At 38.4% G+C, this 14,701-nt stretch overlaps 2 protein-coding genes across 3 annotated transcripts in view; one reads left to right on the forward strand and one right to left on the reverse strand.

Annotated features, from left to right (window-relative positions):
• LOC138028914 (putative diacyglycerol O-acyltransferase Mb3154c) overlaps positions 1–2,633 on the reverse strand; it is a 7,614-nt gene extending 4,981 nt beyond the window's left edge. Inside the window, exon 1 of one of the 2 annotated variants that reach the window (XR_011127766.1) lies at positions 1–107. This exon is cut by the window's left edge and continues 1,902 nt beyond it. The gene's annotated coding sequence lies outside the window, so the exon portion shown is untranslated. Of the gene's footprint in view, positions 108–2,570 lie in introns of those variants that run through there. The other variant, XM_068876556.1, reaches the window with a different exon arrangement.
• A 639-nt stretch (positions 2,634–3,272) lies between these two features.
• On the forward strand, positions 3,273–14,585 carry LOC138030205 (paramyosin-like). The gene is made up of 7 exons (XM_068878083.1): positions 3,273–3,844; positions 5,666–5,844; positions 6,661–6,849; positions 8,868–8,981; positions 10,530–10,598; positions 10,951–11,049; positions 13,014–14,585. Exons 1-7 carry the CDS (start codon positions 3,283–3,285, stop codon positions 13,149–13,151), a joined length of 1,350 nt encoding a protein of 449 aa, XP_068734184.1. The 5' UTR covers positions 3,273–3,282; the 3' UTR covers positions 13,152–14,585.
• Positions 14,586–14,701: the final 116 nt, after the last annotated feature.

Raw genomic sequence — 14,701 nt, forward strand, 5'->3', positions numbered from 1 at the left:
TTTACCTTAAGTGCCCCTGTGACCAAAAAAAGCAATTAATTCTTATTTTCTTTGGATTTCAAAACGATGTTAACCAAACACTAAGCGACCAAAGCGCTAGCCTTGATTTCAAAGACACCTGTTTATTTTAACTGGAATTTTCCTATTTAATGATCCACCATAACTAACTTTAAGACCTTGAGAGAGCTGGATCGAGGAGAACATGACGTCAAAGACTCACTAGTTTAAGAATGCAATGCGTGTGTACGCCGAAGAATAAATATGCATCACGGGAGTTTTGGGCTTTCAGACTTTTAAACTCGCGTTTTGCATATATAATTAGCTGCATTCACACGCTGAAATTTTGAGCTAGGGAGACTTTGACGTCACTTTTCCCTGGATCCAAAACCTCTGAGGTCTAATCGGTCAGTTTTGAACGTGAGTAATGGAGGACCGTGAAATCCATAACTTACACTCAAAGTAAACGGCCTTTGGATAAAAATCAAAGCAAAGAAATTTGCCAGTCAGGTGTTAAGCAAACACTCTTTCAAAATCTGAAGGAAAAAAGGAAGTGATTTTTTTTTATCACAGGGGCACTTTAACGGTTTTTTATGATTAGTCCACGATTTCATGCTGAGTCTTTCCTTACTTAGAGAGAAGGGAAATATTATAGAAACCTCCACACCAAAAAATAACTTTAAAACAGGAACCCATGGATAGGAGCGAGCAACTCCCATACTAAGCCTATGTCACGGCATTTTTACAGACCAATCTATTTTTGGACTAGAATTAACTATTAGAGGGTAATTTGAAATGCTATATTCAGCATGTACTAAAACCAGGAATACCGAAACACCCCAGAACACCGGAACACTCCGGAACACCCTGGATGTAACCCAAAACCCTCAATTTGGCTAAACTTGAGGGTTTTGGGTTACATCCAGGGTGTTCCGGTGTTCCTGGTCTTAGTACATGCCGCTATATTCTACCCATGGGAGGTAGGCAGTGTGGCCCAGTGGTTAGGGCGCTTGTCTTGAGATCCGGAGATCCAGGGTTCAAGACCTGCTCTGACCACTCGTTGAATTTGATCCTGGTAGTCCCTGGTTCAACTTCCCAGCTGCACTTGTAAATAGCCAATTGGTTTGCCTCCGGCCAGTTGGGATTCTTAACAGTGGTAGTTGTTATGTTCTGTTGTTTCGTTGATTCATTGTCCCTGAAAAGCCCCTATGGGGAGAGGTCAATTAAGTATGTATGTATGTATGTAAACACATGTAAACAAAGACTTGTGTGGGCCCAATTCCATCATGCTAACGCTCACATGGTTTACATAAGTAGATTATAGCACCTCACATTACCCCCTAATAGTGAATTATGTCGAAAGATAAGTGCTACACGGCCAACGTTTGCGAAAACGTAACCCTCCCTTGTATTTTTGGACTACCTTTGCCGTAAAACAATAGAGGCGGTTCCGGTTCGGTGACGCTATGACGTCAAGTTAGTTTCCTGTAATTGGTCATCGGGCTCCTGCGGGAGTCTCATTCACCTAATCGTGATCTTTTCAGTTGTATCCTTCTACCTCGTAACAAACTTGATACAACGGAAAATGTTTGACAGTAAAAGCAACGACAATAAAAGCAACTTAAATCTGAATTGATAGGATAGGATGCAGAGCTATATAGCTTTTGATATCCCGTGATGTTTGAGATTGCACTGTTTACCCTGTGAAGCAGGCGGTTCTGTAGTTGCGGAACGCGGCGATTCTTTGTTTTCCCTGCCTGACCGAGGGGAAGAAATGACTGGAAAGTTACACAAGAGAGAACAACATAATTTAAAGAACACCGTCAAATAAAACTTGAGAGAGCAGAGCTATCATACACGATTGTAAGAGCAGTATAGCATGTGGATTAGAACAATACCTTGGAAAATGACACAGTTACCTTATTGCATGAATGATGTTGGTGATTTGCTGTTTAAAAAACGAGCAGCAGTGTTTTAGCGGGTTTGAAAACAGGAGACGTAGCCGAGTGTTTTTAGACCCGATAAAACACGTGCTGCGAGTTTTTTGAACGACTTCAAAAATATTCCTCAAAAAGCGTGCTCCTCGGGAGCGCCAACACGGGTTCAAAATGTGAGGGGAAGATATTAGCATATAAGATAAACAAGCCTGGTTCTTAATATTATAATTCTTTATATAAAGAATTCTAATGAGGATTGTTTTATCGATGTTTTGATAGGCTGTTAGGCTCATGAATTATTTATTAATGAATAATTCTCACTTTTAACAAGAAGTTCCATTCGCCTTGAATTAAATTTGCTTTGAAATATAAATTTAGGAAAATTCCGAAAATCTTACTGTAATAAATTCCATACTATTGTATCAATTCCTAGGAACGAATTTTTTTCCTTTCTCAAGCCTAAAATGTTCAATATAGAAGTCTTGGAAGAGGATTGTGACTGCATATATATGGACCCATGTCTAGTTTCATGAAACACGCTAGATGGAGGAAACGGAATATGTGGTCTTCTGCAAAAAGAGAGCTCGGGTCCACAGTGATAACTTGTAAAGCAATAGAAAATTGAATCTTACTTACCAATCAGCCTCTGCTTGACTCTCAGTTGTATGCAATCTTGCGATTAGCTTTCGTGGCTCTTTTCATGTTCCCAATGAACCTTAACCGTAATCCTGGAGCGTACCTTTCCCATGTGATTTTTTGACTGAAAAACAGGCAGCGAAAGGTCACGAAATTGGAGAAAATTGGAGAAAGGCAGGTTGACATTCATGCAAACGTCAGTTAAATACTTGAAGACGAGGGTGGGCTGCCTGTGTTGCAACTGACCTTCTTGATAGGAATCATAGGACAAAGAGAATTTCATTGCCCTTTGAAAAAGTAAACTAAAAGTGGGTTGAATATTTTCAAGCCAAAAAAATTATAGGAATTGACTAAACCCGAACTGGGCTTCTGTTTGATGTCAGTTGCACGAACCATTGACTTACGCTTGATGATGACGTCATAATCGTGTTTCTTGCCACAATCTAACGAGCCTCAACGAGAGAGAGATGAACATTCGACAAGGATTTTTTTCTTTCAAGGGAATTCCTTGGCACGACGATAAAATTTTACTTCATGGTCTTATTTGTGGTTTTAGATAACGTCACAGCGACAAAACAGGACAAAGTGAATAAAATATTTAAACGATAAATCTGATAATGGTGTCAAACGACCAATCAAAAATTTCACACAAATATGGCGGGAAAATATGTCAATTTCAGTGTAGTCAACGCAACCGATAGTCGAAAACAACATGGCGGTCTTTGATGTTGGTCCGTTTCTCGATGGCGTATCGAGTCTTCAAGGAAAACTAGAGGATGCGATCGCGAAAAGCAGACTCCTTCTTGAAGCAATTGAAGGTTCGCAATCAAAATACACGGAGCAAAACGGAGATTATCCGGTTCTTCGAAGTTTGAAAGGCAGGCTTGCTGCCTCTCAGGGTCCGAACGAGAGATTGTCGACGGAGCTAGTGAAATTCAAGTTGGATCTGGAATCTTTTCTGGACGAGATTTTTCAAAGTCACGAAAGCGTTAGAAGTATAAGAAGGGATTCTCTGCTACAGGCCAAAGAGCTGGACTCAGATCGGGATAAATTATGGTACGAGAAAGGAGAATTAGCTGCCGAGAGGAAGAGATTGGAATTAGAGCGCAAGGAATTGGACGCTCTTCGATTAGAAGTGGGGAAAATGCCAGGTGAAGAAGATACAACATTTAACAGAGGTGAAAGGCCAAAAGGATCAATTGAGCGAGAAAGGGAGTTAGAGGTTGGCGAAGGAGAAAATAACAATGCCTTGTGTACTGAAGCTGTCATAAATAGTAAGTACGCATCCGAGTTAATAATATCATCATTAAGCTCATATTAGAATGCCTCTAGAGGCGCTTTAATATACCGGTATGGTAGGCACTTAAAGGCAATATGCTCTAGGGCCATCAAGGGCCTTTTGGGATCAAGAAAGAACGCCCAATGGGTGAGTTAAAACAAAATAACAAGGACCCATTCGGGGACCCATTTCTCTCGTGACTGACCTTTTTTATTATAAATATGGTACTTTTTTTCACTTCAAGTATTCGTAATAAATCTTGCGCCGTCTACACACCACCTGCCTCGATTAGCCTTGCTATTTGCAGGTGGTGTGATATTTTTATATTTAATGTAAGAAATAAAGATGTTGTTGTTGTTGTTGTTGTTGGTCTTCAAGGGCATCATAAATATACAAAATGGATTAAATGATTTCAAAACAAGGGGGAATAACGGACATCACTAAACAACGAAACAACGAAACGAAGCACCCAAAACACCTTTTAAGATTAAATATCGTTTTAGGCCTAATTAGGCCTAAAACGTTATTGCTCCTAATCTCAGTCTTAATCTGAATCCTAATCTTAATCGCAATGAATTAGGAGCAATGACGTTTTGGGACTAATTAGGCCTAAAATGATATTTAATCTCAAATCCAACCTTTGTCGGTTAGTATTCAATGAATGGTGGGGTCACACATGGTGTTTTGGTGCTTCGTTTCGGTGGTTCGTTGTTTCGCTGTTTCCTGGTTTAGTAATGCGCAGGAATAACTGCAGAATACCTGGCATTATTTGAAGAATGAAGCATGTATGTGGTTTGCAACCAGTCACTAGCGACACAGATAACGGTGATGTAATGTACAATATTGCTGGTGGATGAACAAAAGCAGCTAATGAGAGATCTTTTGTTTTCGTCCACCAACTGATATGGCGGCAATGACATAACATGAAAACCACCTATAAGAATACACACCATTCACATGCAAGTATGTGGCCGGGTATTCTGCAGTTCAGCTAACAAGGGTACAAAGGAGTTACCTCTTAGGAGATCCTTATTCCTGCATCACAGCAGAGATGTCAACTCCTGGAGATCTAAAATCTGGAGATTTTTTCTTTCAATCAACCCACCCCTCCCCCCCCCTCCAGAGAAATTGGATCCCCTAGAGCTTGACACCCCCTAAATTAACTCCTCCCACCGCCTTAACAAAAAAATTGACCCGGGGTCCCCCCAGTATCACATTCCCTATACACCTGAAAAAGTGGGCTAAGGGAGGTAATGATTTTCATCTTTTAAACAGTAAAATTTCTAACCTGCTGGAATCGAAAGGGCTTGTGGCCTAACATCTCCTTCTGTATCCGGTAGAAAAATCTACTGCCATAATGTTAAAATCCTGAATAAATGGGTTCAAATGCCATCCAAGACTGAAATTTTCAGGTTTTCCTTTTCTTACTGCTAAAGTAGCATTCATAACTGGGATGACCTCAAAACTTAACTTGTTATATTTCCACAGTTCATTATGTTTGTCTTTAATACATTGTTCCTTCATACGCTTTCCTCTTAATAACACCCTTATAAAAGAAATTCCACCTAAGCTAACTTTCTTTGTTCTTTGTACGGCTTTAAAGCCACATTTTAGTCTTACAGTTAAGCGAACCAGATTTTGTAAATGTGTCTTTTGCCATTCAGTCAATTTCTCGTGTTTTCTTTCATTGCTAATTTCATCATCATCGCTAGTCTGTCACTTGGAAAAGGCAAAATAGGTCCCTCCTGAGAAGTTGTTATCTGGGCCCATGAATGTGAATTAAATTCCATGACATTTGAATGTAACTCCTTTTTAGAATTCTGTGATGTTGGATGCCAAACAGTTGGATGCTGGATGCTTGAAAATAAGTTGAGTCTTGACATGGAAAAGGGACCAATCTTGCAAAATGCAGAATGCCAAACTGAGCCAATAGGACTTAAACGTTACCACAATAAGGTTGAAAAAGAAGGAGACACCAGCGATGATTTTACCTCAGTAAGAAATTTATTATCCATAATGTAAACTGTTTTGTAGCCGAGTATACAAAGTTGATAAATGTGTATAAATGTTTTATATATTATATCTTCTTTAAGAGCTGTAAGTGTAAACAGTAGTAGTGTGGTTTTTATTTTATGTCTTCACATCATGGTCAAATTTTTGGCAATTAACCCATTAACTCCTGAACTGTGCCCCATTAAAGAGTAAAATTATACTAGTCTGTTTTTTTTCTTAATTTTTCTGGCCGTTGACCAGGAGGCATTGGCTTTGTAAGGGACCTCATGTTCTATTTCTTTGTCCTCCCTGGAATTGTCATTGCTAAAAGTGTCATAAAATGAAATAAATAAATAAAGAAAATAGTAAAATCATCTGGCGTTAGACTGAGTCAAATCAAGGTCCCATGATTTATGAGTCAAATGGTTAATGAGTCAATGAGTCATGAGTCAATGAGGCTCACATTCAATATAGCAATAATTTATTGATTAAGCCTAAGCCCTCGTTTCAGTGATTAGGCCAGTAAGCACTCTCTGAAATTTTAGCTTTCATTTTATGGGTTAGGGTAACTGCACTAACTCATTCACTCATTGACTCACAACTCATGATTCATTGACTCATAAATACTTGATACTCAGTAAAATCTATCATGTCTCTCTCCTAGTAGTCAATGAGTTACATTCTGGTGGTAGTTCAGTGGTTCTGCCATAGATGTATCAAGGAAGACAATAATAATAATAATAATAATAATAATAATAATAATAATAATAATAATAATAATAATAATACAAACTGTTGTTGTTTTCATGTATATTTTAGCCATTTGTAGATATTGACAAACATGAACAAGTAGTCCAAAGAAGGCACAGTCAGCTGTTGTCTTTGAGACCTCAAACTTCATGCCGAACAGCAAGTAGCAACACTCGGCAGCGAGTTGCCACTGCACCTGTTTCAAGAGCTAAGGCATTGCTTCTCACACGACAAGCACAGGCTCTCAGAATTCACAAGGTACTGGTATATCTTTATTTTACGGTGAACCAATCCCTTCACTTAAAATCCTTAGGCTCTTCGGCCTGTAGATGTTGATGCAGTCACTTTACGAAACTGAAAACAGTTGAGATTTTTCTGCCAGTCTCCTCACTGACAAACGGCGATACTGCAAATAACATCATAGCATTTCTGTAGCCTGCATAGCTGGCGGGATATTTTATCATACAATTATGTGTTTTGGCCTCAATTGGGCCTTGAGTAATGTCATTGAGGTTTTGCTGTTTTGTAGCCCTCTTGCTCTCGCAGCCAAAACATAATGGAGCAACCATCCTTTTACTCACACATGTTTAAATATCCCGCCAGCCACCAAAGCTTGGGAGCAAACTGAACACCACAACGGGACTACATCGCAATATTGCAGATTTGTGTCAATGATGAAATTCTAATTTTTCCACCTCCTCACACTTCTTTAGGGGTGATGAATGGTAAAATCAGAGACTCGCCGAGATGCCGAGACCCTTATTTGTGAATCTGAGACCGAGACCAAAACATGCAAGGCTTCACACCAAAATAAATGCATTATAAATGAGACTTCGACAATCTTCGCAAACGCTGTTGAGATTTTGAGATCAGATAAAGAGTTTGCGAATGCCAAGATTTTGGAAGTACCATTTGGCATCCCTTTCTTTAGTCTGGGCCAGAACTGATACTGTTGAGGTTTGCTATGAGGGTGATAGATCGTATACATGTTTCTTTGTGCTGCAATTTACTTCATTAATATTAGGCATAATTGTCATGTGATGTCCGCATTAATGGACAATGACCTACATTGCTTGAGATTAGTAGTCGTCTGGTTTTCTGAGACAAATGAAAAGTTTACCAGGTGACCAGTTTTTTGTCAATAAAAAGGCTGGTTGCCCTAGGGAAAAACAATGAACAACCCAACCAAAATAGAAAATGAGATAATCATAACCAGCACCAGACTTACTTGTTGGTTTCCTTTTGTCAATGACCAATATATTTAATACTATAACAGTACTGTGAAATAAATAATAACTATTTTGTTTGCAGCTGAAAATTTTCTGTGTTTTGAATATCTGCAGCTTTTATAAGACATAGTCAGATGTGAAAATTTAAGGGATAATACACCTTATTCCAAAATGGCCGCCATTTTAGTATTGTTTTGTTTCCATGCAAATAGGCCCTTATGGCCTCACTTTCAAACGTAAAATTCAAAAGAATATCTAACCTTGAACTAGGCCATAAGGACCATGCAATTTGCATGGAAACAAAAGAATACTAAAATGGCGGCATTTTGGAATAAGGTGTATATCACAAACATGTAGGCAATGGAGATTGAACAGCTGACCGATGACCCCATGTTGAAAATGTCAACAGTTAAACCCAGACATCCATGAAAAATCAGAGGCACACACTAAGAACTATGGAATATTCAAGCTTGACTCAACACAGCGTACATTTAATCATGGGGTAACAAGGGTTTATCAGGGCAACCAAATTCAAAGTCGTTCGGCTTTTGAAACAGGGACAACCTGGAATTTTTTTTTTACATTTTGAGCAGTGGACAGATGTATGCCTCTTATGATAAACGTGAAGAGATTTAAAGTTCCTTTAACCCCACTCATCAACAACCTCAAACAATCCTTACGTCCAAAAAGGTGAACTGTAAATCTGTGGAACACAACACAACGCTCCTGAAAGTGGACAACAACATTTACATGAAACTTTGACTTACCTCAGATTGTGAATACTTAAGTAACCTATTAAGAAAATCTGGGTTTTATTCACTGATTTACCATGACAGTGTGCATTTTTGGGCATGCATGAATTTCGAATTTAACAATGTTATAACCACTGCTCACATATCTTTTTCAACAAGACCATTGAATATCTGAAACAATCTTTGTCTTTGTTTTCTGCCCCCAAAACATTTTGTGCTTACCTTTTTTCTGTCAACTTGTTTCTGTACTGACTCACATCAACCCAGCACTTCTTAATTTTTTTTACATTTTCAGACACTTATTGATGAAATCTATCAAAGGAAACAAGAGATCCACTCCCTCAAAGTAGAAAACACTGCTCTGAGAAAGCAAGCCAATGAAGCTAACTCTGAGTTATTTTACACCAAGGTCAGTTGTAATGTTTCAAGGTTATCACTGCATCCACACAATGAGGCAAAGATGAGAAACGAAACGTTAATTGCGAGGAATTAACATCTGAGATCTCAGAATCATTGTTCTAAAGTAGCTTGAGTACTGTTATTTTTGATCCTTAACCTTTTGAAATATTGATGCACATAATGGAATGTGATGCTAATCAGATGTTATAAATACGTTACCCTTGCAATTAAAGATGATAAAGCTTTATGAGAAGAGGAACCTTCGAATGGATATATAGCCTTCTTCATCACGTCATGTTGTGCTCACCTTCTCAATTCAATTGCCAAGAGATACTGTATAACCAATATTTTACTAACCTTTAAGGGATTAAGATTTGGCTATTTAGGGAGGTTGCGAATGGTCCAATGGTTATGGCATTGGGTCTGCATGAGGTAATTCAAATTCTTTTCTAATTGCTGGTTTGGATTTGTTTCCAATTGTCCCGGATTCAACTCTTATACCACACTTTGTAAATAGCCAACTGGTTACCTCCTGCCAGTTGGGGTTCTTAAAGATCTTTCTGTTTAGTTCGAATTGTTTCTTTCAGATTATTAGAAGTGGGGTGCCTGTGAACTAGCTTGATAGTTAAGTGCACTTCCACTACAAACAAAGCATTTACAGTTTGTACATTTTACATTTGGTTGAACTTGATTTAAGTGTCAAGTCTTCTAGCACTAGGGGACTGTACATAGAAATGAAATCAAACATCACTTTTTGAGGAGAGGGGAAAACCGGAGTACCCAGAGAAAAACCTCTTGGAGAAGAACAGGGAAGGGTTACGTTATTACAAACGTTGGCCGTGTAGCACTTTATATTTCAACAGACTTAACTGACCTTGTAGCTCAGTCGGTAGAGCAACGGTGATCTAACCCGAAGGTCGTCGGTTCAATTCCCACCCTGGCCAGAGTTTTTCTCTGTCCTTGTGTAGGCCCATTTCCATTAGTAGGGCTAACGCTCACATGGCTCATATGGGGTACAAAACTAGCACTTGACATTACACTCTAATTAGTTAAGTCTCTTGGAGAAGAGTAGAGAATCAACAACTTTAACCCACATATGACGCCAAGTCTGGGAATTGAACCTGGGCCACTTAAGCAGGAAGCGATTGCTCTCATCACAGTGTGCCAGCCCTCTTGATTGGCAAGGCACCTTCCAGATAATAATAATGATTATTATCTGGAAGGTACCTTGCCAACCTAAGTGGTTGGTATGACAATGCTTAGTAAAGGGTGGGCTTGTCAGCCCTTGTCAGCTAATACGGTGTAACTGAGCTCAATTTAACAAACCAAAGCAATCTCTTTCGGTATTATCCTGCGGTCCTGTTTGTTGTTTTCCTATGGGAAGCATTCATTTAGGCTATGCTTTTTGGTCTAATTTGTTTTACCAAGCTCTGTTATTCCTCCCATTATACCCATAAACAGGAATGAAGGCAATAATAATTAGTTTTAGGAACCTGTAATCATTTTTCTCTTTGAATTTATGGTCAGGAATGCTTTAAGGGGTGTTTTTTTGTTTCAGAATCAGTTGACAGTTAGCGTCGCAGACAGAGACGAACTACAAAAGAAATTGCGCAGATACAAGGAGCAGGTACTACCAATAAAAGGAATGTTGTATGCATACCAGTTTATTTGTTAATAGTCCTGGTTACAAGCTTGTTGTTTCCAATCTTGAAATTCAAGGTTTTGTTTTGTAAGGAGTATTCCTTACCAGCTTTTGAAGAAGGGGGCATGAAACCCCAAAATCGCTCAAAACCGAAAGAAAGGGTGGGGCGAAAAGGGTAGGCAAAACCATTGTAACCAACATTTTCTAAAACCATAATCAACCTAATGCATTGGTAATAGGTGAAGCAAACAAACTTGAGTCTGCATTGGGAGGCCAATTCAAGAAATGGGACTAACATTATAGAATGCTCCTCTTGTTGAATACTTTTTGTCATCAGATTCAAAAGTTTGAGGATACATTGAGGAAACAGGCATTTGGTTTGGTGCACAATAAAAAACAGCAGCGACAACTTGAAGAGGAGATCAGGTGGAGTCAGGTGGGGAAGTTTATTTTGACATTGGGAGGTGTGATATCATTATCATCATTGGTTTTCCCTGTCCACTGCTGCATTGGGTTGGGGGCCAAGATTCTTCTCCAATAAAAGCTGGACCCCTTCCTTGTACTGCATCTCCCAGTGTAGTTGTGCTTTTAACATTCTTGTAAAATTTTTGTAGCTTTTCCAAGCATAGACCTTGTGTAAACAGCTTCTTATTAGTATGGAAAAGGATTTGTTTTTTCAGAGCTGAATTAGGGGGACATTACTGAACAATGACCCCACCATACATTGAATGCTAACCGACAAAGGTTGGATTTGAGATTAAACATCATTTTAGACCTAAAAAGTTATTGCTCCTAATCTCAGTCTTAATCTGAATCCTAATCTTAATCTCGATGAATTAGGAGCAAGAACGTTTTAGGCCTAATGAGGCCTAAAATGATATTTAATCTCAAATCCAACCTTTGTCCGGTTAGTATTCAATCTATGGTGGGGTCATACATGGTGTTTTAGTGTTTCGTTTCGCTGTTTCGTGGTTTAGCAATGCCCCTGAATTAGGGGAAGGTGCAAAAAACACAGGTTACAGGTCATTGTTTTACCATACAGAAACAGCCCTAACTGTTAACCAATGCTAACATTAGCCCTAAAAACTTTTGTTTAGGCTAAAGGGTAGCTTTTAATTAATGAATTGTTAGGATTCTCTCTGTATTGGTAAAACTATGACCTGTGACCTGCATTTTATACCTTCCTCTGAATTACTGGGACTCACCTTAGTGGTAGGACACTTCATCTGCTGGATTGGAATTGCAGATTTGTCATTAGAAAGGCCCCTAATTAGGTGCATGGGGATTTCAATAAGCATCACAAAAGGTGATAAGCCTTAAACTTGATTACACTTTGTAAGACAGTTGTCTATCTAGTATTAAAATATTTAATTACCGAAATTAGAGAAGAAGACAATTAGGTCATTCTTTGGACAGTTTCTTTAAAAAGAACCAAAGAATGTGTACAGTTGTTATTGAGGGAAGCCATTACTAAGGAAAATATTTTTTTAATTTTTCCCAGCAATAAAAGTTTGAATCAATATACATCTAAGCTGCAGTTGTCTTTTACTTTGTGTAGAAGACACACATGATGTAAAACAATACAAGGCTGCTGCCTAAGAAAATTTTAAAGGGGCCCTCAGAGCTAAACGCTGAGAACTTAGGAGCCCAACATATGAAGTGAAAGGTGTTGCTGTCAAAAGTTAAAGCGCCCAGAACTATTCTTTGGGAGCCCCAGGCTACCGGGCTCCTGTTAGGCAACAGCCTTGCAATAGAACAAAAATCGTGAAACAATACCTAATCAGAATTCGAAATCCCTAAAGACCCCTAAAGCTTTTGTTAGTCGTGCAGTTGGACATTTTGTCTACAGACTAAAAACTGACAGTGTTGTGATCATTTCGAGAAATGAAAAAGCTGAATACATGTAATAAATGTATATAGTAAACTCCCACATAATAATAAGAACCTAGATTTTCCCAAGTTAGGCCAAATAGGTTCTTACAAGAATGGTATTTACAGCAGTTTTTGGTTACTTAGGTTAATTCTTAAATTGGTTCTTATTTCCACAAAAGATATCTACTCTATGATACATATGGTATGACTGATTTCCTCTGATGAAGATGCTAATACCTTTATATTTCAATCATAACCATGAATAAAAAAGGTTTTAAACAAGATCTGTACAGTTTAAATTTTTTTCCAGAGTCTTGAAATTTCAAGGTCATTTTCTAAAATAAGAACCTGTCCAATTTTTTAAGGCTAAACTGGTTCTTATGTAATGGGGATCTAAAATGAAATTGTTAGCCTAACAGGTTCTTAAATTCTAGGTTCTTATATGTGGGTGTTTACTGCATAACGTACCTTTGCAACAAACGTTTCCCTGCCACAGAAAAAAAAGTGGTGTCCACATTTCTGTTCTAGATTTTAGCTGCACCACTGCATGTGCCAAACAGTAGTCACAGGGGAATTTCACAAGAAGGAAAGTCCACAAAAGGACCTGTATGTAGGCGGCATTGCAAAACTTGTTCATCTAAAATTCCATCTAAGGGGACGTTATGATTCGAACTAAACAGAACGGATTTCATAAAGACTAAGACAATCCCATGAGCCAATCAGAACACAAAGAGAGAACATGCAGCCAGCTCTATGCTCTGGAAACAATGTCATGCGAGAACAAGTCGTGGCTGGTTTTGCTTTTTTTGAAAGAGACATTCTGCTGATTGGAGCATTGCTTTGCATGCATCAAGGAAAGAGGGGTGCTGTAAGCAGTTTGTAAACTATCAGGATAACAGTGGGGGCATTATTACTAATTTGAAGGGGCTAGGTCACGCTATTTTAGGCAATTTCAGCACTGATCGAATGGTCATAGAATTAACTAAAATATCAAAATAACTGTTCAAAACTATAGAAGAACTCTAACAAAACACAGGGAAGCCAAGAAGGGACATGGATGGACAAAACTGGAGAGGATTGAAATGGATTGAGTTTGGGTAAATTTGAAAAACGTCGGCCCACCTTTTTTCAAATTTATATCAGTCTCTATCAAAATGTCATTTACAAAGCTTGAAAATCATTCTCAGTTGTTATGTGGCCGTGATTTTGCAAATGAAAGACTCTTGCTCTGCCAATATGACGTTTAGAGCTCATAATTAACAAAATTAAACAAAATTACCTGAAATAGCGTGACCTAGCCTCTTTAACTGTTCTGGTTTAAAAGAAGAAAAAAACGACTTACTTAATTTAAGTAAAAGAACTTAAGACGATTTTGAACTTGATTGGCTTAAAGGCTTATTCAAACAGTTTCAGCATTTGCTTTAAAAAGCATTCAACACTTTAACCACATGTTGGGTGCTTTTCAACAGGCCCGGGTCCAGCGTTAAATGCCATGGAAATCTATAGGTTTTGATACCTCTTAACCAACGGTTAGCGCTAACCAGGCTTTGAGCAACCGGCCCCAGGTTGCCGTTTGGACAGATGTTGAAACCATCTGAATGGGACATAATCCTCTCAGTCTCGCATTCAACAACAAGCCTAGTAACTTGACAAACTGCTCACTTCCAAAAATTGGCTCAAACTGGGAAGGGAAATTAATCTTTTAAACCAATCATCGACTCGAGCAACGCAAACCAACCCTGTCCCAAAACAACAATAAATTTATTAATTTATTTGAAAAATAAAAATAAAAATAACTATTATAACGATTCATTATTACAAATTTATATGGAAAGGTAGAATTCCTCAGAATACCTATATTAGTAAGAGTTCATCTCCAATCCGGGTCAAAATTATTGAGACCATTACGTTTTACTTCTCCATATCTAAACAATGTCGTGACGGCGTAAATGACAGTTATAACACAACATCTGGGGAGATGAATCATGCAAGAGCTGAACATGTGATGTTGCCCCCTAAAACAACCTTACCAATATATCTGACGAAGGGCTAACGCTCGAAACCTCAGCTTTTAGAATCTCTGTACGGTGGCCAATTTACATTATCAACTCCGTTGATAAAACCAAATTTTTGTATCTGTAGCATAGCTACTTCATCCGTCATATCAGTAATACAATATTTTCCTGAAATATGATCCAGTTTCATTCCTGATGCTA

The sequence above is a fragment of the Montipora capricornis genome, chromosome 13 (genome assembly GCF_036669925.1).
Source record: "Montipora capricornis isolate CH-2021 chromosome 13, ASM3666992v2, whole genome shotgun sequence".
NCBI classification, from domain to species: Eukaryota; Metazoa; Cnidaria; class Anthozoa; order Scleractinia; family Acroporidae; genus Montipora; species Montipora capricornis.

Excerpts from the sequence above, each read along its gene's own strand:
- LOC138030205 (XM_068878083.1), top strand. The coding sequence starts at position 3,283 with ATGGCGGTCTTTGATGTTGGTCCGTTTCTCGATGGCGTATCGAGTCTT. Across the intron at positions 6,850-8,867 it reads AGGCTCTCAGAATTCACAAG|ACACTTATTGATGAAATCTA; the intron begins GTACTGGTATAT and ends TTACATTTTCAG. Across the intron at positions 11,050-13,013 it reads AGGAGATCAGGTGGAGTCAG|ATTTTAGCTGCACCACTGCA; the intron begins GTGGGGAAGTTT and ends TTTCTGTTCTAG.